The sequence below is a fragment of the Diadema antillarum genome, unplaced genomic scaffold (genome assembly GCF_040938485.1).
Source record: "Diadema antillarum isolate AM-2024a unplaced genomic scaffold, OU_Dant_1.0 scf00000099, whole genome shotgun sequence".
In the NCBI taxonomy this organism is placed as follows: Eukaryota; Metazoa; Echinodermata; class Echinoidea; order Diadematoida; family Diadematidae; genus Diadema; species Diadema antillarum.
The window spans coordinates 674786-700659 of NW_027270988.1; the positions used below are offsets into that span (position 1 = coordinate 674786).

A 25874-nucleotide genomic window follows, 5' to 3' on the forward strand; every position below is an offset into this window, starting at 1 on the left:
GTCATAGAGTCACCGCTATAGACATTATAGTCTGATCTTACACTTCTTTCTCTTTTTTTATCAGGTCATGGTTACTTTGTAGCCGATTGTTCGCCAGGTGCCAATCAAGTCGCTCCATCAGATTTCTCTCACGGCTTTGCCTGAAATTTTTGAGGTCGTTCAATGTCTTCGACGTTGCCTTCATCCCGTAGACGTTTTCGGGTGGAGGGCTTCGCGATCTCGGGGTCTTCAGTCGACAAAAGGACCTGCTGTCGCTTGGCGGCGCTCTTCATCCTAGTCTGAAACTCTGCTGCTCGACTCGTAACGCCATATATGTCTTCATGGTATCGATTTGTGTCCTTGGTTGGAGAAGAGCATGGAGATTTACACAAGAACAATGAGAATGCCAACTCGTAATAGTTTTATTCATGCGCAGGCTCGGTGCGCAACTCTTAAACAAATTTACGTTTAAAGACGTACCAATATTTAATAAAATGAAAAATGAAATAAAAATGAAATCAACTGGACATCATGCTTCAGTGCTTCAATGCGGTATGGTGTAGTAAAAAATAACAACATTTAATTACCTTAGGCAATAAATCAGTGTTCAGTCTCATTAACATGTATGGCAGTAATCAATAAGTTCACATTTTCTGTTTTAACTTACTTTTGTATTATTACCATATTAATATAACACACAAATTACGCCTCCTCCCCCAATGCACCAATTTGAGGTTGAATTTTGCCGAAAAACAAAACAAAACAAAACAAAACAGAAAATCCATCAACCAACCAAACTACTCATTACGATCTCGCTCATTTTAAAACAAAACGGTGCTGGCTTGATACCTTGCTGTATTTGAACTGTACAAAAGCCATGCTAAACATTTTCACGTCCTGCGCGTTAAGTTGACTATTTTGTTCTAGGCTTTGCAGATGTTCACACTAAAGAGAAATGCGAAAAAAGAAAAGAAAAATAAAACCCAATGACGATAAATAAGTGAAAATCATGACTCATTTTTACCTTCATTCTATTCACGTACTCGTGAGCCTTGCTCGGTGTCATACCGCCCTCTTCGGCGAGGATGCTCTCAAGTGTGGCGCAGACGTCTGCAGCCATCGACACGTCGCCACAGACGTAGAAATGTCCCTCATCACGGCAGACGGTCTGGTAGACGAGCTCGGCCTGCTTGGTCATGATATCCTGAACGTACACCTGACGAGGTTGAGATTTAAAATACAAATAGCTCTTTGTAATCATTCTTTACGATTATGCATCATATAACTCCAAACATGACAACTACAATGCCGTTATAATCTTATCATTATCACCTTTGTTATTGTCATATGATGAGAAATACAAGTTATATAAGTTTTAGCTTCACCATCAATGACATGAAATTTGTCATACAGGGTCTACCTACTGTAATTAAGAATTATATTCAGCAACATCAAAAAAGATTGCAAAAATTCTTTCAAAAGAAGAAGAAGAAGCTGTTCTTCAAGACCGAGAGTGGATTTGGATTTTCATCCACGGCCCGAGCATCCAACACATGCAGCATGGCCAGACTGCAAAGAAAATCACGACATTGGACTGACGACGGGTGACGACCATGAGAAACATACATCGTACATCGAATGACGACCACATCGGAATGACGACCGCATTAGCATCGGAGTGACGACCAATATTTCGGCATCTTCTCAAATGCTAACAATTAGTGTTATTATGATGATTATTGATGTCATAAAAATCCTCTCGGGTATAATTATTATCTTCATAAATATCAGCAGTACCTTCTTCTCATTCGGTTCCCGTGAATACGCCGTCAGATTGCGCGTTAAGGCGCCCTCTTTCGTAGCTTGCTCCTTTTGGTCCTTGTAGATGTTATCGACCTTTGACCCACGGCAGCCGAAGATGAGCGTGACGTCACCGAAGGTTTCAAGCCCGCCCTCGGCGTCCTGCTTGGCCCTGCGTCGCTCGAACTGGCGCTGCTGCCAGAAGGATCTGAAAGGAGCTATGCCTGTTCCTGGACCAACCATGATCAGTGGCTTTGTCCGGTCTGCCGGCATGTGGAAGGTTGGTGCTCTGAGGGCAATGAACAAAATAATGATGTCTTGATTTCAAAATGTAAATTGATAAGTAACACGAATGGAAACGTGTCTGCACTATAGCGAAGGAGGTTTTCTAGAGTATAGTAGGTATGCAGTCAATTCCATTCAGGAACCAGCGGAGATTTATTACATGTATTACAGAGACAGTCACTGTACGACTGGCTTTTGATGAAGGATCTCGGGTTACTACAGGCAGAGTTAAATTAAAAATAAGACTCACCGTTTTACAAAGCAAGGGACGGATTCGTTGATTGCCAGACGGTCCAACCAAGACGAGCACACACCGCGGTGAAGAGGCCCGGATGTACCTTTTGAACGGTAGCAGAGGTAGTCAACATGAACACAAAAAAATCTTCATCTTCATCTTCAGTTCAGTGGAGTTTTGTTTTATTTTTGTATTTTATTTTCAGTCAAGTACGACAAAATTTAACAAATTGTGAGCATTATTATTATAAGCTATATGCACCAATATAAGGAAGCTACTACAAAATGTTTGACTTCCAACTATGCCATTGGTACATGAAAGCTTGATGGAGCTGTAAAGGCAGCACCTCCAGAAATCCCCCATTTTCTGTACTTCAATATTCACATTCTTTCATTACATTAATTTGTAATGATAAGAATGAGCAAGAATGCGGATTTCACATGAAATTACTGCTATCTTGTAGTAGCCAAACTATGATAACCTCTGGGGTAGGGATTGTACGAACCTAGTCGCTAAATCACTGACTAAACACCAAAGACCCAATTTTCTACGCAAACCAATGGTAGGGGTTGCAAAGTGATTACGTTATCTCCTTATCTACACTTTTCATGTGAGATTTCGACCAATATCAGTGTTTCGTGGGGAATGCAGGAACATTCGACTTTCTTTTAACGAGCGATTTAGTTAAGACTTCTGCAGTTGAATTAATTGAATTTACTGGTAAGTGAAAGTGTCCAGAGCTATCAGTATGCCTTTATAATACATTTACTGTAGGTGCCTCTTGACCCATGTTAACTCATCTGCCATGTTCCAAACGTCCGAATACAAAGGACTCGTGCAGTGAGTAGCAACTATGCCGAAAATAATCAAAAATTTACAAGATGTCAATTTCAGTTGATTAGGCCATTGACCCTGGCCGATTCAGTTTACTACGTACGAAACTTTCAAAAACAAAGTTGCTTGCTGACTTTGCGAAGACTAGATGTCAGTCTACATTATTCGTTATTATGTGCAGTCCACGTCCTACATACTCGTGCCATACTAACAATATGTAGGCAGTGAATCGTGGACAAATATTGAATCTGTGCAAAAGGAAGCGCACGCAATATGCGATCGCGATCTACTTTGAATGGCTGTGTCATACATCTTTGCAGGGTTGCCAACTCTCACTCATTGAGAGTGAGACTCACTCAGTTTGGTCCTTACTCACTCTAAAACTTTATTTCATTTGCATGAATTTCTATTGATCTCCCTCATTTTGACTCCTAAATTATAGCATTGGCCTATGGGAGTCTCACTCTCAACTAGTTTCCAATGTTGGCAGCCCTGTCTTTGTGATAAGGGTGGCGGTGATCACCACACCATTCAACAGCGCCCTCTTGAGTCCTAGGCTCCATGTGCCTTTAAGGTTTCAGATAATATCATTGGCGTGCCGTGATTGATACCAACCTCTGACTCTATACTCGACCACGGCTACTGTGGCATGGATCTCTCCCGGGTACATCTTGGGACTGGAGGAGATGGAGTAGTAGCGTGGCTTCAGGATCGGTAGCTCGGTCAGCAGGAAGCTGGGGTTTACCTTCACTGACGGGAACTCTTCAAAAACCTCGGGAAGGTTCGGGTTGCGGTCGTACTTCCACACCTCGTAGTGGACACCACCCTACAGGGGAGAGGACGGGAGGGTTCACAACATTATCTGGAGTCGAATAAACGTACCGCCATTTATCTTAACACTTGGAATAAATCAATCACCGGACTATTATCACTGAAAACGTAGTGGGCACGTGGAGGGATAAGCTTCTTTTACCTTTCCGAGCAGGGCCAGTGTCTTCTGTTGCTCCTTGTCCGTGGCCTGGGTTGCAAGTAATCGGAGAAAATCCGGAGTTGGAGGGCTGGTGATGTCCAGATAATTGGAGAGCGCCCTCCGGAGGGAGCATTTAGGAAGGCGCTCCGCCGGATGCCATGCCTTCATCATGCCTGAGAAAAAAAAAATTGAAACCAAAGGTTAAGGGCAAAATACAATGGGAAACTTCGACAAATCATCACCCTCAACATAAAAAAGGAGATGTTGGCACATTCGAAGGGGAAAACTGCACTTAACTTTACCCCGCTGATTGCCAAGTCGAGTAAGCCTATATTGTTGAACACCAACAGACAGAAATTTGAATAAAAAACACACCAAGAAAGTTGTATTTCAAAGTCTCTAAACCTTGTTATACCTCCAGGAAACAGTAAATTCTAAACTCATTTCTGGAAGGGAAGAGACATCTGTATACTTAAAAAAAAATCATTTTCACTAACCGAGTGGTGTCTGAGTCTGCTGTTGAAACTCGACAATGATGACCGTGTCCAGACAGAATTCACTCGAGACAAACCGGAGCGTCCTGTCTACCAGTTCGCTATCATTGGATGGACAGATAGCCACGTGATCACCTGGCTCGTAGAGGAGCTTGGGGACGCCCTGTGTGTCGAGCCGGACGAAGATTGTCGATCGTCTGCAGGATAAAAAAAAAGAAGTATGTTATTATACATTGGCCATCTAGATATAAAGCAAGATTCGACATCAGTTACTTTTAGTTACAAAGGAGAACGGGGCTTGCTATAAAAATGAGCATAGAGTGGCGCAGAATACCGAGCACTAAAGATGGTATACATTTTTGACCCATAATTAGATAATGATTTTATTTTTCTTAGTAGGTTATGTGTTTGGCCTGATGGAATACTCAAAATAATTGTGTATTAACAAACCGACAGAATCTGATACTGTCTCCTGCTTTGAAAAGTCACACTAAACTTTAATCACTTATCGAAAAAGACACAATAAAGTGCAATCTTTGCTATATGAAAGAAAGCAATCTACACTTGTAATAAACAAATAGCGAAAAGCGCTCCATATTGACAATAATTTCTTGACGATTCGTCATGCTGCGATAGTATCTGATGAAATGGCTTTTGTATACGTGTGATAGACACAAATTTGATTTTGTTTAGTCATAAATTGATTTGTTTATCCAGAGTGCTAAGCCACAACCTTGGGACAAACTGCTTTAAGTTCCATCTGAAGGACACTAAGTAGTGAGGGGAAAAAAGGTTTTTGGTATATAGTGGGACAAAACCTCTAATTTTCAGTGAGACCGGAGACAGGAATATCGAGATCAATACTTGGTAGTCCGTGACCTTGTCAACTGAGTCACAACAAACGTAAGGTGTTATCTTTCAGTTCTTTTTGCAATGTTGCAAAGTTTTAATTCAGAAGAACGGTAGAATACCATTCGATCAATCAATGTTCATTTCTTAGTTCAAACGTGATATGGAGAATTTAACCAGGTAGACTTCTTATACCTGTGGTATTTGTGATAACTGATAGAAAGTCTAGAACAGCAGAGTCAGTTTACGTCCCTTTCGCTAAAGTTCAGAGGTCAATTTGTTGGTACAATCTCGTTCAAAGCAACATTCATCGGCCAGTCTCGCTGATTGAGGTTTGCATGGCCCATGGTAAAGCAATTACAACACTTACTCTGATTGCTTCTCTTGTAGCTCCCTGCGCTCCATCAGACGACAGGACAAGACCGTTCGGTCATGTAAAGTGGACAGGTCAGTGGTCAGTTTCTCGGTCTTCAGGGTCGCTCCGTCCCCTACCGTCAGGCGGAACCGCTGTGGGTTCCAGTTGTTTTTGCTCAGCGCCGCGTTGGCTTCCTCCATGTTCGCTGGGTCCCCGACCCCGAAAGTTCCGCAGGCCACCTGCCGAGATATACCATGAGACCGAGGGGTGTTCGTAAAAAATTAAACGTGCCATTACATGGTCAGCTTCGAAGGTTTCATCACTCATATAAAATTATGAAATTCAAGAGCAAGTGTACGAGGCGACACCGAGGAAGCGAGGATAATGTTCTGACGTGCACTTGAAAAATAAAGGCTTTCCTGAATTACCTACGAATGACACTATGTGTTACAATTGCCTTAGGCATTTTGCCTTCTTAAAAAAAAGTGAACGAGCCTCCACAGCCATAAATTGATGATGTACATATTATTTTCCTCTTTTTTTTCAGTGCACCGGTATGGCGATTCTGTAAAAAGCACACCTGATCGTTAATGGGGAACAATTCTAATTCGTTAAGGATTGCTGTTGAAGCCTTATCTTTACGAACTTGTAACTTCATAAAGACAGCTCTAAGTTGACATAGAGATTCTATATAACATGTGGCGCTTGGTTAATATCCAAAACGCAAAGTATTAAGGTTGTAAGTGGGTATCTCACGAGAGACTTGGTGGCAACCTGGTGGCGACTCGAATTTCGCTGGTCGCGGAGACGTCTCCGCAACGTCCCCTGGAGATTAGCCTGCTCTCCAGAGAGTCGCGAGAGAATCGAAAATGCTCGATATTTTCGGAGATTTTATTTCCTGTCTCCACCTGGCCTTGGAGACGACTTCGGAAGGTCATCTTATTCGCGGCCAAGTCGCGGAGACTATTTTTTCTTTCCACACCGTCTTGTGGACTTCTCCGCGTCCTTGCGGAGACCTACCGACAATGATGTGGAGACGTCGCCGTGACGTCCCTGCGACATTCGGGCGAATACTCAGTAAGTTGTCACCTTGTTGGGAGACGTCTCCGAAGTCGCGTCCCTGATGAGAGCGCAAGCCGTTTTTTTTTTTTTTTTTTTTTTTTTTTTGGCTGTTTTGAGTCGCATGAGTCGCGGTGACGTCTCTTCCAGTGAGACTACAGTAGGTCCTTTAGCGACATACGTCCTTCAGTGACGTTGTGACATTATTTTTCTTACATTGCACTTGGAGCTATTACTATATAATTTAATCATCGCAATTACTACATATCATGGAGAACGACCTTTCACCTCAAACACCTGTCTGGCCCACTTCCGGAAGCTCTCCTCCTGTCCGCCCAGTGCGTCACCCTCTCCCATAGCACTGATCCGCTCTCCGCCCAAACTCTCCAGAAGACGGTCGACAGTGCGCGCGTACGCGCAGAAGTGGGGGTACGCGCGCGACCCCAAGCCGAACACAGAAAACCTGTCATGATTCAAATAAGACAATCAAACATTTAACGAAACAACAGTGACAAACAAGCCAGCCACGTAAGAAAAAGAAAGAAAGAAAGAAAAAGACAACTGTTGCTTTTGAATTGCTATGATATTACATTTCCGTAATATCTAAGAAACAACAACACATAACTGTCGATTGGGCTGAACTCTACGTAGACTTCAAGCTAACAAAAATGACATCACCGCTACTGACGTAAGAATACTGCGATATAATTATCAAGCAAACAAACAAGTAGACAAAGAAACAATCAAACAAACAAATATGCAATACACAGTTATTATGTAGCATACCTGACTTTATCGAGTATTCCCACTTTCTTTTCGCTGTCGAGCAGGCTGGAAGTCGTGCCAGATTTGTCGAAACGCATGGAGCTCAGACTAGAGTTACAAAAAATACATTAGGTTAACTTTCTCTTTTTTTTAAATTCCGTAAATCCTTTTGGCGAGTTATAGTTTCTGTTTTCAAAGATCCTCAATGATACTTTGATAACTATCATCAATACAACACTTTATCTATTTGCATATCAAGTGATGAGTCGACAATACTTTTGTTCTATTTTCGTTTCTATTTCTATCGAAAAGGTGTGAGTGATTTATACAATCCCTCCGACAGAAAATACGGAAGACACGAGACTGTGGCAGCTTTCATTATATGTGAAATGGCAGCTCTGTTTGATATCGAGATATCGCTTGTTTAATAACATTTTTCGTGTATATTAAAGGCATTATTTACCATTTTGCAAGCAAATAAAAACCCAGCTTTAGCGCGTCAAAATGGTTCTAAAATGTCAATTAGGGATAGAAACAACCAATGAAAAATGTTTTTCATTATGATCAATGTGAAGTATTGTTAAATATACGAAATATGAACAATCGTTATGATAACATTGTTTCTAGAATAAACCGTCTACAGTTATGATTTACTAAGAAAATTAGTGATACATGGTAGGCCTATATCCTTATATTTTAGCCTTTGTTGCGAAATTTTTATATGGTAAGATGTTTTGCGATACAACTGACCAACACATATGCATCAAAATTAATGTATAACGCGAGCATTTCTAAATCACCGCTCCCAATGGTAAACAATACCTTTATTTTTATTTTTTTTTTTTTAGGCCGGTATTCTTTTTTTTTTTTAAACAGAAACGAATAGCCCAAAATCAAATACTCTTTTTTTTCTGTTTCTTTTTTTTTTGTACAATGATTCCTGCGGTTATGCACAGAAGTAGATACTAGCGAGCTTTAGATCTGCGACGCGAACGCTATTATGACGCAGCCTCCCAGGTTGAAGAGTGGGAACGCTGTCTCACGCATGTGCAGAACACTTTTTTAAAACTTACTAGCGTCGCTTTTAGCGTTCGCGTTGCATATCTAAAGCTTGCTAATATCTCCAATAAATGATTTACTAGATACCTCGTATGTACGGCATCTTTGCTCGCGGTCGGTCTTGCGGGTGTTTCCATTCTATAAAACAAAACAATAATAATACATCAAAGCAAGTAAATGTCTCATAGTGACAAAGAATAAGAAAAAAAAAACTATGGAAGAGCTAAATATAATTGATATACACAGCAGATAGTGATAACTTCAGTAAAACGAAGTAAATGACGCGATTGACACAAACTTGAAGGCCCGAATTCACAAAGGTGGTTTAAAATGTGACCGTGGTACAAAGTTAGACCATGGTCTAAAATAACCTTGAAATAGGCGTAGTTTTGAAGTGCGCGTTTGTTACTGGACGTCTGTTGACGTACGCAATCTGCCAATTGTATTTAGGTAGAAGAAATTTGCATAAACCACGGTTTAAATCAAAGTAAACCATCTGCTTAAATTCGGGCCAAAGTTTACGATAGCATAGATATATTTTTATATCATGCACATGATGAAATAAACGACGACTCAATGGCTAAATCTACCTTGGGAATACCGACCGATGTTTCTGAGGTACGGATAATAGACTCTGAAACGAAATGACATGTAATATTGGCTTTACAACACAAAGTTGTCACAACCGGACTAGCTGGTGGTTACCTTTATAGAGGGGAAAAATGTAAGGTTGGAAAGTGGGTTTATTACCTCTTTAGACCGTTTGCAGTATTGTCTCGGCACAAGTCCAACAGACAGTTCCCAAAATTCTGGATTTAGATGATTGATAGGGAAAGAAGAAATCAATATTACAGAAAACATTCTTTGGCAGCAGTCGTCTTTGTCAAATGGTTATGAAAACTGTTTGCAATTAAAGTTGGTTAATAGTGATGTGCTCCAATTTCTACTGCTAAACATATTCAATTCAATTCAATTCAATTCATTTCAACTTTATTTAGATTATATATTAGAATGTGTGGAAAAGGGTTTTTGATAACGAAACAGTGTGTGAAGAGAAACTACTTGTATGTGCTTAAGCTTGTGTTTGTAAAGTTATCAATGACCATTAATCACTAGGAACATGAAACAGTTCAAAATAATCGGGCTGGCAAGGATTTTACAAACTTTACAAACGAGCATTAAAATCTGACAAAGTGTGGAAGGTCAATATAACTGGACGGGGTATCGGCAAAATAAGGAAAGCAACATATTATATAAAAATGAACCAAAGCACTAGCATCTGACAACTTTGTCTAAAGAGGGGCTAAAAGGAGAAAGTAAGGATAGAAAAAAAGGGTTGAGTACTTACCGCTCCGTTCTCCGGGGCATCTCCATTTCCAAACGTACTCGTGACGACCAGCAGTAGTGACTCGTTCGCAAGATTGGCTACATCGTAGGCATCCATACAGAGCACCTTGGCAAGGCAGTTAAAAGGCAACAGATTCAGGTGTTAACTACCTACCAACTTTACTAGTCTTCCCTCCCCTATTGATTGCCCCCCCCCCTCCTATAGTTCCTCCCACTGGGGTAAAAAGATCGAATTCGCTACCCTTCTGCGTATACAAACTTTTCTACTACATAAAGTATGAAATAGATATCAAGTTACATTTATTTCTATGTATACCTGAATGTTGATGAGTGAATGAAATTCCTTTGTCAAAATACACATAGTCGCTATTAAAAAGATAAATGCAATATTGGAAAAGGCGTGACACACGGTCATTTTTATCATTATGTGTAATATGAAACATGGTGATTGCACTATCTAGAATGACATCATCATAATTAGCATAATCATTATCTTGATATCAAATGTTTGTATCAGTTAGGTGTGCGATGGATGTTTATTCTTGCGATACTTTTTTCCGCTGTTTATATCTTAATGTTAACAAATACACCAACTGCAAAGGGACAAATAAAGCTTATGCAAGGATTCAAATCTAAAAAGTCCGGGGCTGATGGTAAAATGCTTCTCTTCCGCCTTACCTTTGCATGAAAGGCATGGCCGAACATCTCACATAACATCCTAGCAAACTTCTCCGAGTTGCCTGTCTCTGTGGCGTACAGAATGGTTGCCTTGACTCTCTTAGCCAGGGCTTTACCCATCAATCTCGTCATGAACATCACCGCTCTGCAAGTAACAAGATATAGATCAACAATTATTTGGATTCCTCGGATGAGAGATTGTCAAAAAATTCTGACTTGCTCCTTGAATGCATAAAACACAAGCAAAAACAAAGCCCTTAAAGCGTTTACTTTGACTGTGCATGCCTATTGTGCTTGTGTGTGTGTTTTAGTTTTACCTTTAAAGTCTTACCAATGTAACATATATTTTACATTTATCTCTTTAAAATCAAACAATAACAAACGATGTCTACAAAATGCATGATTTCGTATATACGACGACCGTGCGTCAAAGACGATAGTTTATTCACTTTGATCCTTTCTGTGTCGTGTACGTGGGATGGTGTGTACTATCCTTGTTATGAATTGTCTGTGCATATAGGCACTTAAAACACACAAAGGGCCACGTCTGTGACGTCGTCGACCAGTAATGAATTTGAACTTTACTTCATAGGAAACGTTTTTTTTTTTTGTTTTATAATGACCATGATCAATCCTCATTCTCAGGACGTTTAACATTTCCTCTTCATTATTGTTGTCATCATCCTAGGTGTATTCAATGACCATGCAATATCTGCCTATGAACACTTTTCTGCGCATGTGTCATAGATTGATAGAGTACGCCCTCACGTGACAAGTTGCTTCAGGGTGACGTGCTTTCGTTTCTGTACACAGCGCCCTCCATCTGCCGAGTCTGTGGCCCACGTGTGGCTCTTCCATGCCTCATCCTACCAATGGAAATATAACGAAAAGACGACGATGGAATTCATATCATGTGCTTGTTAGAGTAAACACACTACGCATAACCTTCTTACGCTACACCCCTCTACTGGTGTTCTCTGTTATCGGTGGTGGACATGGTAGAGATGTATTCACTGTCACATTATTCTAGCAACTGACTGCGGCCAATGCCTACAGTTACAAGAACAGTAACTTCTCCTATCTGTCTCACGCGAAGACATTTTTCTCAATGTATTATAATACCGAAGAATGTAGTGCACACATACATCATGTTTGTTTGTTTTACTGGTTTTTTTTTTTTTTTTGTGTCGTCAGCCTATATTCATGAGAGTGAGCTGTTCATATAAGAGTGAATGAAGCACAGTGTTATAAACTCACCTGGTACTCGAATGAAGGTTTCATGCAATAGTTGAGCATCTCACGATGGAAGACCGGGGTAATGCTGCCGGACATCGGGGGGACGATCCACACCCAGTCCGCTGGACAGCCGCCACGAAGCCTCTGCTCGTTCTTCATGTGCTTCATGAATGACTCAGACGCAGAGTGATGGTCAGTTATAGTCACGTTCATTTTCTACGGCGGGAAGGGGAGGCGGAAGTGCGTTATGCCTACCTAATGTATGTATGGTTTGCTATAGATCTAGGAAAATACATGTCATCGAAGACAGTTATTAACTCTACTCAAATGACTGGCGAGGGGTGTGATAAAAACTAATTTGATAAATAGTTTGCGAAGAGACAAAAAGGACTAAACCTGGAATATTGTCAACATAATTGCAATTGTTCGGTCTTTGTCAAATGTCTCTTCAGTTGTATTACTTGATTTTGTCAATTTACAGATCAGCAGTTGCGATCTTAACAAATTTTAATTTGTAGAGGGAGACAAACTGAAGAAACTCAAACCAAAAACTAATTTGTTTCAATAATGTGTCGGGGCAATTGCAACCTGTCACTGCGTCCAAATAGGAATGCCTCGGCCCCTGCATTATTGCCATTATTTGTTGATAAACTTGCTGGATTATATGCGGAACTATAAACAACAAGGACGTTGACAACTGGGAATATCGTTTATTAACAGTTTATTGTTTAATTTATTTTGTTTTCGTTAAGCTCATTTGTCTTTTCATAACGAAAGGAGCACATCTCTGTCATTTGTTATCTAACATACTGATGAGATTTGATAGCAAGTTCTTTCAAATCAAATTGTAAAGGGATGTCTACCAGATAGGATATTCTATACCAGTAATCATCATACATAATACTATCTACACAGATATACCAACCTGGAAGCTATGGAGCACGGCCACATTGGTCTCAACGAGAGCCTGGTCCCTCCAGAGAGTCGAGTTTGTACTGGTATCCAAACCCATGCTTCTCCCCACTCTCTGTTATATAAGACATACACACATTGCAGTAATCATACAATGTCTGAAATCCTGAAGGATCACTATAAGTCTATAGTTTGCGAAGAGACAAAAAGGACTAGACCTGGTATATTGTCAACATAATTGCAATTGTTCGGTCTTTGTCAAAATGTCTCTTCAGTTGTATTCTTTGATTTTTTTTTCTTCTAATCTCAAAAGGTTATGGCAATGTCTTTATCGGCAGCTGGTGCAGAGTATACCAGATGACTTTTGAATAAAATTGTTTAATGCAGTAACCTTCTTGCTGCAAGGGTCATTCTACGTATTAGAATCTGTAGACGATTACTAAAATGTTGCAAGTTGATTCACTACAATTCGCGTATCGTTCATTGTCGTTAATTGTCGATTCACTCGCCATCTGTCCTGTTTATTACCACGTATACAGTGAGCCGCCATGGATGGAGTAAGCCATAAAAGATAGGGATTCAACGACATCTCCACTAAAAATGGCGTCATTTTTAACGATAAAGTTTTGAGCTAAACAACTTGGCAGAGGTATTTCTACACTTATTTATTAACTTCTGAGTGACAATGAAAAAGATCCATCGGTCAGAACATTCTGTGAGAACACATGAAAGAAATGACTAAACAAGCAACTCTCATATTAACCCAGAAATCAGTCAATAAGTGTAGAAGTATTCCTGCCAGATTATTTTGCTCAAAACATATTTGTTCAAAAGTTACGCAATTTTGATTGAGGGCGGATTTACTCTTTTATTGTGTGCAGATCCGGGTATGTTGTGAAACTTTGCCGGGGGGGGGGGGGGGGTTCGCATGCTGTAGTAGGTAATACATGTATTGATTTTGATCTGTCTGTCATACACATAGGAATGCGTTTCATAGAAACAGCTTTCGTTTTCAACACATTACAGCAGAAGCTTAATGATCGGTATCTTGTCCGAACGTATAATTATCTGGAAATTAATTGTCATCACTCGTGGGTATTGTCCATAGTCCATTATGGAATTCCGAGAATCCACATTCCTGTGGTTTGGCTCTACATCTTCTTTTGCATGTTTTGTAATTGCCACTGTTAGCCTTTTATTAGTTAGGGGAAAGAGTCATTGATATAAGCAAGCATTTCTAAGCTATACACAGTTCTTTGTTTCGGGTGCGGAATTTCAGAGGCCTTAAATTTGACAAATTTATAGTCCTTAGATTTTATAACATACTCGAGGTGATTGACGTGTCCTTTACTCTCTCATATTGGGACGTAACATGATACTGAAGTTTCTCCTTGATTTGCGAAGATTAAGAAATTGAGTCTGTTTCATTCCATCTTTCTACAAATTAAGATATGCGCTGAAATGCAGAGATACAAATTTGATAAAGACAAGAAGATAATTTCTGCTGAATGAAATTGATGGGTTTAGCGAAGTCACAATGCAAGAGCTTAAAAACTGTTGTACCTTGAGCATATTCAGTCTGTTCTTGTCGCACAGGTTCCTGGCCCCGATCTCTGTACCCATGTACCAGCCGTTGAAGGGGCAGGCGGTGAACTCCAGACCACCGAGGTCGAGCATCATGTTGGAGACGGCTGGCACGGCGTACCACTTTAGCCCCAGCTCCTTGAACCATGGGTACCTTTATGTTCAAGACGTAGGATGACTAACAAAATGCTGTGCACTGCCCAAGAAAACGTGCCTATACCAATATCGTGCGTCTAAGGCTGCGTTCACATAGAAGTATACTACTAAGCATTCGGGTATTCGGTGCTCGTTTTCGAGGGCACGCGAATAGCTTGAATCGAACGATAGGATTTCCTAACACCTGTTCACATAGGAGGGCAGTATTCGAAAGTACCGAATAGCTGCGAATAGCAAAGTGGGAATCGAGCTTGTTCGATTTTCTTGCAGCGTATACCGTCTCTCGTTTATGAAATAATGACAATTTTGGTCTGGATTTGCCTTTTAGCACAAATAAGCATGTAGACTGACATTCTGATGCAATTTAGAAATTGTTAGTAAGATTTGCTGGGATGTAGGAGGAAATCCTCACTGCATGGGATGGTGAGTTGACGGTGCGGGTGATGGTGTACTGGGTGCCCGAATAGCGAATAGCGAATAGCGAATAGCGAATAGCGAATAGCGAATACCGTATACTTCTATGTGAACGCAGCCTTACAGTGCAGGCACTAAGGGGATTTCCTATGTTCCACACCTTTACTGACAATGACTGAGACGCCAATAGCTGTAATGGTAACAGTACAGCAGGCAGTTAATGGAAGGAGGTGATCACCAAGACAGATCTCAAATATGATGATAACGAAAGCACAACCTCTTCTTGCAAAGGTCGTCTCTTATACAGTCCTTCAAAATTATATCAAATCAAGTCAATTAAACAAAGTCAAAATCGGATCAATATAAGGTAGATCAAATCGAATCAAATCGAATCAAATAAAAAATCTTATTACAGGAGAAATTGACCAAGTGCTTTTAACGTCGAGAGACAATGAGAAATATTCTCCAGAATCTCCCAATTCACTTAAACCTACGATAACAGCTTCGTATTTCATCATTAGGGTGTGTGACCCTTGATACACCCCTCAGACCCTTAGCTACCCCCATATACACACACGTCATGTACACACACACACGCATACACACTAACAAACATTCCACTGTCGCTGGAATGTACTGCACTGGTTGTATGGATTTTTCAATTTTGTTTAATTCTTTCACTCGAAGGTTGTGGCTTGTCGATCATTTCTAATGATTTAAGTAGGTGTGGCATTACTCGTTTTATGCACCGTTCTTTTATGTTCTTTAAAAGTACTTAAACTGACAAATCGCGTTCCACTTGGCTCCCCATTACTGCCGACGCTCCCCCGAGAGGCAGGGCACAATGCGGCCGTCCCCTGGGACACGCTCACAAAGATCGCTGTTATCCAGAGCGGATCGATATTGAGGATGCCGCTGTCGGCACTGTCCGAACTATTTTCCGGGCCTCCTTTTCGCTGTTACATGTGTCACATGCACTTCTGTTCTATCGGTGTCATCATCATTATCATCATCATCATCATCATCTCCCTTTTATCGATATTATACACTTTTACCTCTCAGATGTTCTTCTATCTCTTCTTGTCGTTGGTGTGTAATTATTGATTTTTTAACTATTATGATAGCTGATGATGTTTTATCACCTAATATACGTTAGCCATTTGGTAACGCACTTTAGGACAGTTCCACAGAGGATTGAGAACAGTGTAATGTATCTTAAAATGAACATGACAGCCACATGTTACGACACGTGTAAATTCCTTTTGTTTTTATTTGTCGATGCGTTTCGATACTCGTAGACAATGATTGGTCACAAACCATGTCCGTCACGCATCGCTCCGAGAAGAAACATCTGGATTAAAGCATGGGAGAGGAGACATTCACTCCTCATTTGCTTGTTTTGTTTACGTGGATTTGTTCAATGGTCCCTTTGTAGATGTGGTAGACGAAAATTAATGTCTTTCGGAAAATGGTTAAGGTTCGATAGGGAATGAAAATCGACCAATAGTGACATGACGATGACAATTTTATCACATCACGATTTTGTTTATCACAGATGTCAAATGAGAGTTTTACTTAGATTCTTTTAAAGGGATGGTATAGTATCGATGGAGATGAGAATTGAGCTTTTAACTTTTTTGCAAGGATACCAAGAAACTATGTATGAAATAGTACAGAGCATACGATTTTAAGAGAAATTCCAAGTTTATCCGATGAAAATCGGTTTTGCAATAGCAAAGGCATCCACAAACAAAGCAAAACGAAGTAATCATAATAAAAGGTGGGTCCCACCTTTTATTAGCATTGCTTCGTTTTGGAAATCTCATCCATTTCAGAACTATTATTATTTCCATGAAATGATTCCTTGTGGAAATTCATGCTCTTTCATTTTTCATATGAGTTTTCTCGTTATCTCACCAAAAAGTGTTAGAAACATGAAGTTAGGACACAACCACCACTATAAACGATCCCTTTAAGCTACAAAATATTTCAAAATGAGAAAGTAAAGTTTTACCTAATAACTTTTTAAGATTAGTGCTGATTACCGATGCATAAGTGAGAGAGTCCGAAATGATACATTGAAAACCAATACATGAGTTCATACTGAGCTCTGGGAAAAGTGTTGTTTGGACTTTATATTTACGGACGCCGAGCGCCGAGTGGATCTGCACACCTCAAAACGGAAAGTGAATAACTTTCCTTTGCTTTAGCATGTCTGCATATATCTAATTTTTTAATGGGTGACACGACATTTGCTCCTGCGACAATTGGTTCTTATTTTCTCCAAGGAATTAGGATAAGGGTTCGGCTTGTGATAAGGTTTTAGGTTTAATATGATGGGATGGTTTAATAGGATAAGGATTAGAGTTATGTTTGTGGGTAGAGTTAATGTTTGTTTAGCTTGCAGATACTGTACTTCATGGGAGCAATTGTCGCAGGAGCAAATGTCATGGAACTGTTTTACAGATATTGCTGAAATTATTTGCATATCAACGAAACCTAACTTGCCGTCAATCTCTGCGAGGGATGAGGGAAATGTAATGAAACTTTCTGATGGGCACACATTGTATTTTGTAGATCCGACACGCAACACAGAATATGCAAACAGACAGACACACACACGGTGAGACATAGAGATACAAGAGCCGTTGCTGCTATTTTAAAGGTCCCTGGTTCGATTCTGCTGCCAGCATTAGAATTATGCCCCCGAGCTGGGTCCTTTAATCTCTATGCCTTGTCTTTCCGTCCTCTGGTAGGTCGCCCATTGAGCAGTAAAATGGATTTTTTTCGTGGATTTATTTATCCAATACTGTACTTCATAAAAGCCATACAAACAAACAGAAAAAATACACAATATATAAGAACAAATACATTACTTTCAAATTCATGTCGTCAAGTGTGTATAAAGTAACTGACATGTCTGCAAAGGATACAAAATATCAACATCAACATAAAAATCATGAAGCATTAGGAATTTGACAGGAAGGCGGAGCCTTATATGAAGCCAAGTCCTGTAAAGTGCTTCCGTAATTGCCACTTAAAATATATCAAAACACACATACAAACAGAGTGAAAGAGAAAGAGATTTAGGTATAATATTAATGTGAGAGAAACTTCATAAACTTCCAATCACGTGCGACTTACTTGGGGTGCTCGAGTGGCACTTCAAGTACGAGGTCGAGTGGAATCTCGAATACTTCCGGGTCACCGCCGTCTACTTGGAGGACCAATGGGAGGAGGTCAAAAGGACCCCCTTTCCCTTTCCATCCGAGCCTCTGGCACACCTGCAATAAAAATCGTTCAACATTCTTGACCTTGATTTTAAAAGGCTGACATATCTATCTTTCTGTCTCTGTCTCTGTCTCTCTATCTATCTAACTTTCAATTTATTTATTTATATATTTATTCATCTATCTATCTATCTATCTATCTATCTATCTTTGTGACTGCATATCCATCTATCTATATAAATATATCCGTCTCTTGCAGGTTTTTTTTTGTAATCCAACGCAATATTCTCGCAGAATGAAATTACACATTGTGTACCTGTCTTTAAATGTGAGTGCTGAGTGATGCTCTGAAGGTCATTAACCTCTTGAGTGCCATGTTTATTTCCTGTGCATGATCGTGTGTGAAATTTGTGCACATTTGACTCATTGGCAGAGAAATTGTTAAATACAACTACAGTGATTATGAACACAGTCAGGTGGAAATAGCAAGAGAACCAGTAAAAACATTAGTTGTACATACCTCGGTAAACTCTACCCCGATGGGGTCTCCGATAATAGATCCATCTTTCTGTTTGTACCCTGCGTAGCTAATCAGCTGCCTGTTCCACACCCGGAAGTCACCCCTGTGACCTTTGCGATGGGGGAAGATCGTGATGGCTGACCTGTCCGACGGCACGGTAAAAAAAGAACAGATCGTTTGACTACCTACATACCTCAAAGTTTCTCATGCGACACTCGGTATTCAGAGTCAACACCAGAAAAAAAAAATGGCGCCGATGCATCATGTGGTAAATCCGATAAATGCACGTAAAGACCATTTTGATATATGAGATACAGGAGTCAACAATGCTTCATATTTTTCTTTAATAAGTTTGCAGTCACAACAAGGAGATACCTTTCATAATTAACATTCATGCATTCCCTTTCAGTTTGATCATAATTGTCTAGGGTATCTCAATATTGGGATATGGACCCTACACTTACTGCTTACCTGGCAGCGACACTAAAACTGAGCTAAAGCCAGTTCATGGCAGTGAAATGTCGCACATTGAAATACTACCTAACTCTTTCTGTGCCAGGGACGTTGGTCAGTGTGTAGCCTACAATGCTACAATGGGGTTTTCTGTGCCATGCGGCTCTCAAAGCACGTAAAAGTCAAATGCTCATCTGTGTCTAGTTATCTCTTGTTTAGTAAATGACTGATGAATCCAAGGGAAGTCAAGTAATCTAGTAAAGAGAAATAGTATTTATTGATTATGATGTAATCTTGATTCAAATTCGTGTCAGTTGTGTCCGTCGCCTTGACAAATAACATAAAAAACGCTAATACTCCTCAACGTTTTACAACAGAAATATAGCTGAATGAAAATAATGGGAATGTCTCTGACAATAAATATAAGTCGAGCCATTAGGCCTAAGTCCAGGGATAACTGATGACAGCTTTCGGCAAGTGATAATGTAAACAAAAAGAGAACGCTCGACATCGTCACAGAGGTCGAAAGGTCATAGAATCTATGCATGTGGTCTATACCTGATGTTGCCTTTGTTCGTAGCATAACTCAGATGTCTGCACACAGCACAAAACATCTCTTGAGGAGTCTGAACACTGCGGGCATCAAATACCTGTTAAAAACAACAATCAATACACTAGTTGTCGGGTGATTGTCGCAGCATATCTCACGAGCCTGTCAATTCCCGACAGACGAAAACTTTTCAAACTCAATCCTCACATAGAATAACATTAGTATATTGTGGTGTGTGTGTTTTTTCTTTTCGTCTTGAATGGAAAATAGCTCACATTCAGAGAGAAATTACAGATGCTGCATCAACATTGTTTTATCTGTCACTCTTGCGAGATAACGTGCTATTGATTATACATTTCTAAAATTAACCCAACTGTGAAGAAATCACTAGTATCCTCAATAAACTTCCTACCGGAAATTATTGGTTCAATTCAAACCTTTGCTTTTATTGACGACACTGGCATCCTAAATTGCTGAACGTTATACACCAAAGAAAGGAGAGAGAGAGAGAGAGAGAGAGAGAGAGAGAGAGAGAGAGTAGCAGCACTTCAAAATACGCCACCGTGACAATATTTTGATTTCCCGTGACAAGCATAAAATAAGAATTAACGAGTCTCTGAATTTTACGTTGACAACGATACTATTTTACTATTTTAAATCCATTCGTTTTTTCTATGTTTTATCAAGCACTTCGATCATTCAATATCCATTCACCTGTAGATTATTCCATTGAATGCGGCCAATACAGCGAGGTGCGTTTCTCCATGCTGTCTTTGCTCCAAAAATCAGCTCGGCCTCAGTCAGTTCGTAGGATCCAGTCTTTTCAATCGAGTCCAGGACTGCTGCAAGTCTCTCTGTGTGATCTGCACTGTGTGCCCTGGTAGGTGGCAATCCAGATATTTATAGTGATAAACAGCACACTCTTGAACTTTCTAGAATCTTCAAGATATGTACTTTAAATGATCAGAGCACATCAAAAGTTAAGCCTGTTCAAAACATTTGAAATGATTAGTCTAGATGCTGACAACGTACTTCAAAGGTGGGAAGTTGGAGGGACTTCAGAATTGATTAATAAACAACCAGCCAGAGAATTGTTAACGTCAAATGATTAGACACAGAGAAAATAGCATGAGGAGAGACAAAATGCATTAAAGGGACGAATAAGAAGACGAGTGTTAAGAGTAGGAGAGAGAAAAACAGGAGAAAGAAAAAAAATAGCATGTGACCACAAGAGGAATGCTGTAGCGAAAATATCTATCTTAAAAGTTTGGTGTGTAAGTGGTTGTATTTCATTTCAAGACAAGTGATAAGGAAAGCTTTCATACATTTGTTTCCTCTTTTCCTCTTCATGTCTGTAACTGTAGTTGGGTCAAGATTTCGTATTTCATTCGTCATTTTTTTTTTCAAATAAAACTAAAAATCCCATTGACGTTTCGGTCATCTGTGTGCAACATCTTTTAAAAACTCAGAAAAACGGTGCGGGGTCATCCCACGAGACCGAACACCCACGTCGAGTCATGCAGCTCACGACTTCGACATTGAAAAAAGGTCCGTTAGTCACACAGCCCAAGAGTCATACACCGAGTTCTACATGAGGTAAATACGGCCCATGAGTTCGACACTACTGACAAAAACAGCCCACGAGTTCGACATTACAACTCGGGGCTTAATGTGTCGGCCTCCTAATGGGCCTTGTTTGCTTATAGTGCCAAACTCATGGGCTGTATAACTCGAGGGCTGTATGATTCGTGGGTGGGTGTCGGTCTCGTAACGTGTACGCAGCGGTGCTTTGGCTTACCCCTTGACGTGTGTGTAGTACTGGTTGATGAAGTCCTCCGCTTGGAACAACACCTCCTCATTGGACCGAGAAGTTTCTCTTGGCGGGAACATAACGGACCCCATGCATCTTTTCTCCGTACATTGCGTGTCCTGGGACAAATGATTCATTATTAAGAAAATGAGACAAATGTTACTAATAGTAACGATTCACACTTGGTGAGACTCAAATAAAGCAATTTAGGTCAGTAAAAGAGCGACATATTACTTTAAAGGACAAGTTCACCTTCATTAACATAAGGATTGAGAGAATGTAGCAATATTAGTACAACACATCATTGAAAGTTTGAGGAGAATCGGACAATCCGTTCAAAAGTTATGAATTTTTGAAGTTTCTGCGCAGTCACCGCTGGATGAGAAGACAACTGCCGTGTATGATGTAACATGCGTACAACAACATAAGAAAAATATAAGGAGAATTTCACAAAATTTCATCTTTTGAAAAAAGTACACATTCCCTTGACTCGTTACTATGGGTAATATTATTCCCATTGACTTTAGAAAGAGGCAAATCAAGTGTTCTTTTATTACGCGAAAAAAAGTGAAAATATGTTGAATTTTCTTTACATTTTCTTTATACTGTTGTACTCATATGACATCACGAGCCTTAGTAGTCTCCTCATCCAGCGGTTCCAACACAAAAATTTAAAAAATTCATAACTTTTGCATCGATTGTCCAATTTTCCTCAAACTTTCACTGATGTGTTCTACTAATATTGCTGCATTCTCTCAATCCTTATGGTTCTGAAGGTGAACTTGTCCTTTAAGATTAAAATATGTATAGAAAAAGAACTTTAATGTAGTGTAAGGTGCACTTTGTAGCTGACAAAAAAAATCTCGAATCAAAAATGATATCAACCATCACTATTTTGATCAAATCATTATTTAGTGTAATAATTCTTAGAAAAGCAACATTATCTTACACTGCAATTTTCTAGAGAAGTTTTTTTTTAAAGTTATCTACTCTATTTTCTGTCATTTGTAATAGAGTTATGATTCTATATCTTGATGGACAATGCTAAGTTATATCAACGATTAACACTTAAGATTGTAGTCGCATTTGAGAATCACACTTTGGTGACGATCATACTGTCTTTAACCTACTAAAATTTCATGGTCAGGGTAGATATCATTTTACACTTGGGACATCTTGATATCGTACATACAACCATCATAATCATATTCATACAAAAACTGCGATGAGGGAAAGATAAAAAAAAAGAAATCCATGAATGTGTGTAATGAGTTCAAACAATGCCTTAAGTTATTCCATCCAAAGTTCTAGTGTTAGCTTGCGCCACGTACCGTGTTCATCTTGTATGAGTTGTATACTGTTTTTAATGTATCTTTATGATATTATATTAGATGATTTTAATGTTTGAAGATGCTGCGTTCTGAGAAGACAGAAACTTCAAAACTGTGGGTGAATGCATGTATTAAATGCTCTGAAATAACAACTTAAAAAGTTTCCGCAAACTATTGACGTGATCCATGTTCTCAGGGCCGAATCTTTCCGCTCCGCTCCCATTCTCGCGGCGGAGGTCTGTGGGAGCTTACAGCACAATTGACGCAATCCTCTAGGGACAAGTAGGAATCTTCCTAAGCAGATTAACTCTCGATTGTTCGCAATTACCCAAACAATTTCTCCTCTTCTGCACAAATGCGGATATCTCTGTTGTCCATTCATCGGCTCTTTGAGAGTCATTAGAAATCAAGCAAATCTTTAGTAATCATTCGGGACTCGCTATTGATTCTTTCGGCTGACAGTTCAGCTCCTCAGGCGATGTTCACCAAGTGACTACCAAGGAGACCAAGATGTATCTGTATGATATGAACGAAGGATACCCCTTCTGCGCCGCATAATCTGCGCTTTTCTCATAAAACTGCGAATGCAAAAATTGTGACAATGAAGAAACCTGACTCAAAGTCAAGAAGTCTGAATACGGTCATTTTTTTTTTCGAGAATGATATAATTGTACCGATTAGAATCGAGACACTTCCCATCTATCTCTCATTTTTCTTTGATTATATCTAATTCCTTATGTTTTTCCCTTTCCTCGACTCTTCTTTCATTATTTTGAAAATCAACAAGTTTACCCAAGCCCTCTCTTACATGAAAACTTTACAACTGAAGACTGAACGATTTGTTAACAGCGATGTTTGAAGGACACCGCCAGATTTCTACAATCAAATATATCGTGTGAATACAAAAGATGACATTCAGATATTGTTGAATAAAGGCCTATATAAATGACGGAATTTTGGAAGTTTTATAATCTGGGGATAGCAACACAGGGCTCAAAAGGGCTAGGTATTGAATTAACAAGAGATTTAAAAAGTTTGGAATAAGACCGTAAATTTTGCTCTACAGCATCATTCTAAATAATGATTTAGACCAGAGTCTTTTAGTATGAAAATGAAGTCAAGAGTAGAAAAATCTGGCACATTGATACAAGACAATGCTTTCGGTTTGACCGAGACGGGATATAAATCCATATCATGTTGCTGGTAAAATGTACTGTGGTGCGAAAAAATGCAATAATATAACAGAAATCACATCTAATACTATCAGGTGCAACTTGCAATTCTTTCTCCCATTAAAGTTTTCCCTTTATAATGAAGAAATACTTTATTTCTCACTTGTGGATGGCCCTCACTTATTCAGGTTACTTTGCTGTTACTTTGAAATTAAATCTATTACATCGCAAACAGTACAACACTGTAAATGATCAAAGTAAAAAGTTTTTTTTATTGAAGTTTGATTTTGCATTTATAAGACATTATTGCAGTCGGTGTTTTGAGCCTTAGGCATTTGCATAACCATTGTATTTTATATTTTGTTTTTATAATGAGCACTATAGGTCTATTCTAGGAATTAAAAACAAAATATGCATTACACGTATGATGCAGATATTGCGTTAAGACCTCGGAAAAGTTAACGGCTCTGCCAAATTGTAGGTCACTATGGGCTAAAAGCATTTCCTTCGAAACTTTTCTGCACAATGTGCAAGGGAGGAGTAGTGTCTCGAAAGCACATGCGCATGTCGTGCGCGCAATCCACCGGTTCATCAATTCCCCCTTTCCTTACGATATTGCGCAACGATGAATATTCATGCTCAGATGGTTTTGTAACGATTATGAAAGTGATTCGCAGCTGATACTACACTGCGTAACACCAAACAATGTAACTTCCCTTAAATTTCTTACCAATCGGTTGCCAGAATGAAAGTTATGTAAAGCGATATTGGAGACACCTTTAAGCTTTCTCAATGCAGGCTGGTATTTTTCTTCCCAAGTACAACGCGAGATAACATCCGTGTCACTGGCTTTGTAAATTCGTTGCCATCTTTTCATTTCCGCATTGTGTCGTTGAGAATTATGCTTAAAACAAAGAGTGGAGACAGTTGTAGAAATATGATATCTAAATCTGAAAATCACGGCGACAATAAAAAGAAACCTTTACCTGGCATCATCAGAAAGATATTAGATGAATATCGCTGAACCGTTTTTTTTTTAATCAGAACACTTCTACGAATGGAAGAAAGACAAATCAATCACATCTATATGGAAAACTAAATATACTATTGGACACAGCTCATGCATATTGGTGCCTTCAACGCTGAATCTGTTAAGACTGTGTGCTCTTGATGTGGTATGAGTACAGGTATTAGCTTAAAGTTTATAGAGGATGGACAGCAAAAAGAACTTTCTTACACAGACTTTCTGTGGTATTTTGAAATGCTACGATATATGAGGGTTTGCAAGCTTTTTAGCATGCATTTACAGTGGATTAAAATTGCGCATGAAATAAAAAAACTTGGAAATAACGTGTAGTCTACGAAAAATTAAAGAAATGAACTAATACTTCCACACAAAAGAAAATTGGGTGATTTTGATCTACTTACCGTCAAAACTTTTCGATGCAAACTGTCTGCGTATTGCTTTCCACTGGATAAGTCATGCAACTTTACGTATTTTGCTCGCTCCCTGCTAAACGGGCACATGAAACCAGTACCACTTTGACCGCTAGATGACAGTGATAAGGGGGACAGTGGTGATGGTGGTGATGGTGGTATTGGTGGTAGGGGCAGTGCTGGTGGGAGTGGCAGCGGTGGTGGCGATTCCACATTTCGCTTGACCACCGTTTCGGCCGAACTCTCTCCGGCTTGTAAGGAAGTAATGGGGTCGGTCTGGACGGACATCTCGGTAGTGGGCACAACGGTGGCCACTCCTCCCGTCTGGACGCCGCTTATTTCTCCGTTGACCAGTTGCAT

The 25874-nt window shown here is 39.6% G+C and overlaps 1 protein-coding gene across 1 annotated transcript; it reads right to left on the reverse strand.

The window, feature by feature from the left end:
* Positions 1-128: 128 nt before the first annotated feature.
* Positions 129-25874, reverse strand: LOC139718762 (nitric oxide synthase 1-like). Its single transcript, XM_071630227.1, has 24 exons — positions 25712-25874; positions 25506-25633; positions 21563-21693; positions 20479-20641; positions 19773-19864; positions 18762-18903; positions 18156-18295; positions 14421-14595; positions 12871-12972; positions 11967-12161; positions 11478-11575; positions 10710-10854; positions 10036-10137; positions 9958-9970; positions 8527-8565; positions 7149-7336; positions 5817-6040; positions 4600-4794; positions 4107-4290; positions 3749-3959; positions 2315-2402; positions 1777-2068; positions 1004-1195; positions 129-338 (listed from the first exon to the last, which is right to left on the reverse strand). Exons 1-24 carry the CDS (start codon positions 25872-25874, stop codon positions 129-131), a joined length of 3612 nt encoding a protein of 1203 aa, XP_071486328.1.

What these genes read in the sequence shown, in the direction of transcription:
- LOC139718762 (XM_071630227.1), bottom strand. Translation starts at nt 25,874, where the DNA reads ATGCAACTGGTCAACGGAGAAATAAGCGGCGTCCAGACGGGAGGAGTG. An exon ending in AACCTTCATTCGAGTACCAG is followed by an intron (nt 11,576 to 11,966) that starts GTGAGTTTATAA and finishes TTCCATTGGTAG; the next exon opens with GATGAGGCATGGAAGAGCCA. An exon ending in AGTACGTGAATAGAATGAAG is followed by an intron (nt 339 to 1,003) that starts GTAAAAATGAGT and finishes TCTCCAACCAAG; the next exon opens with GACACAAATCGATACCATGA.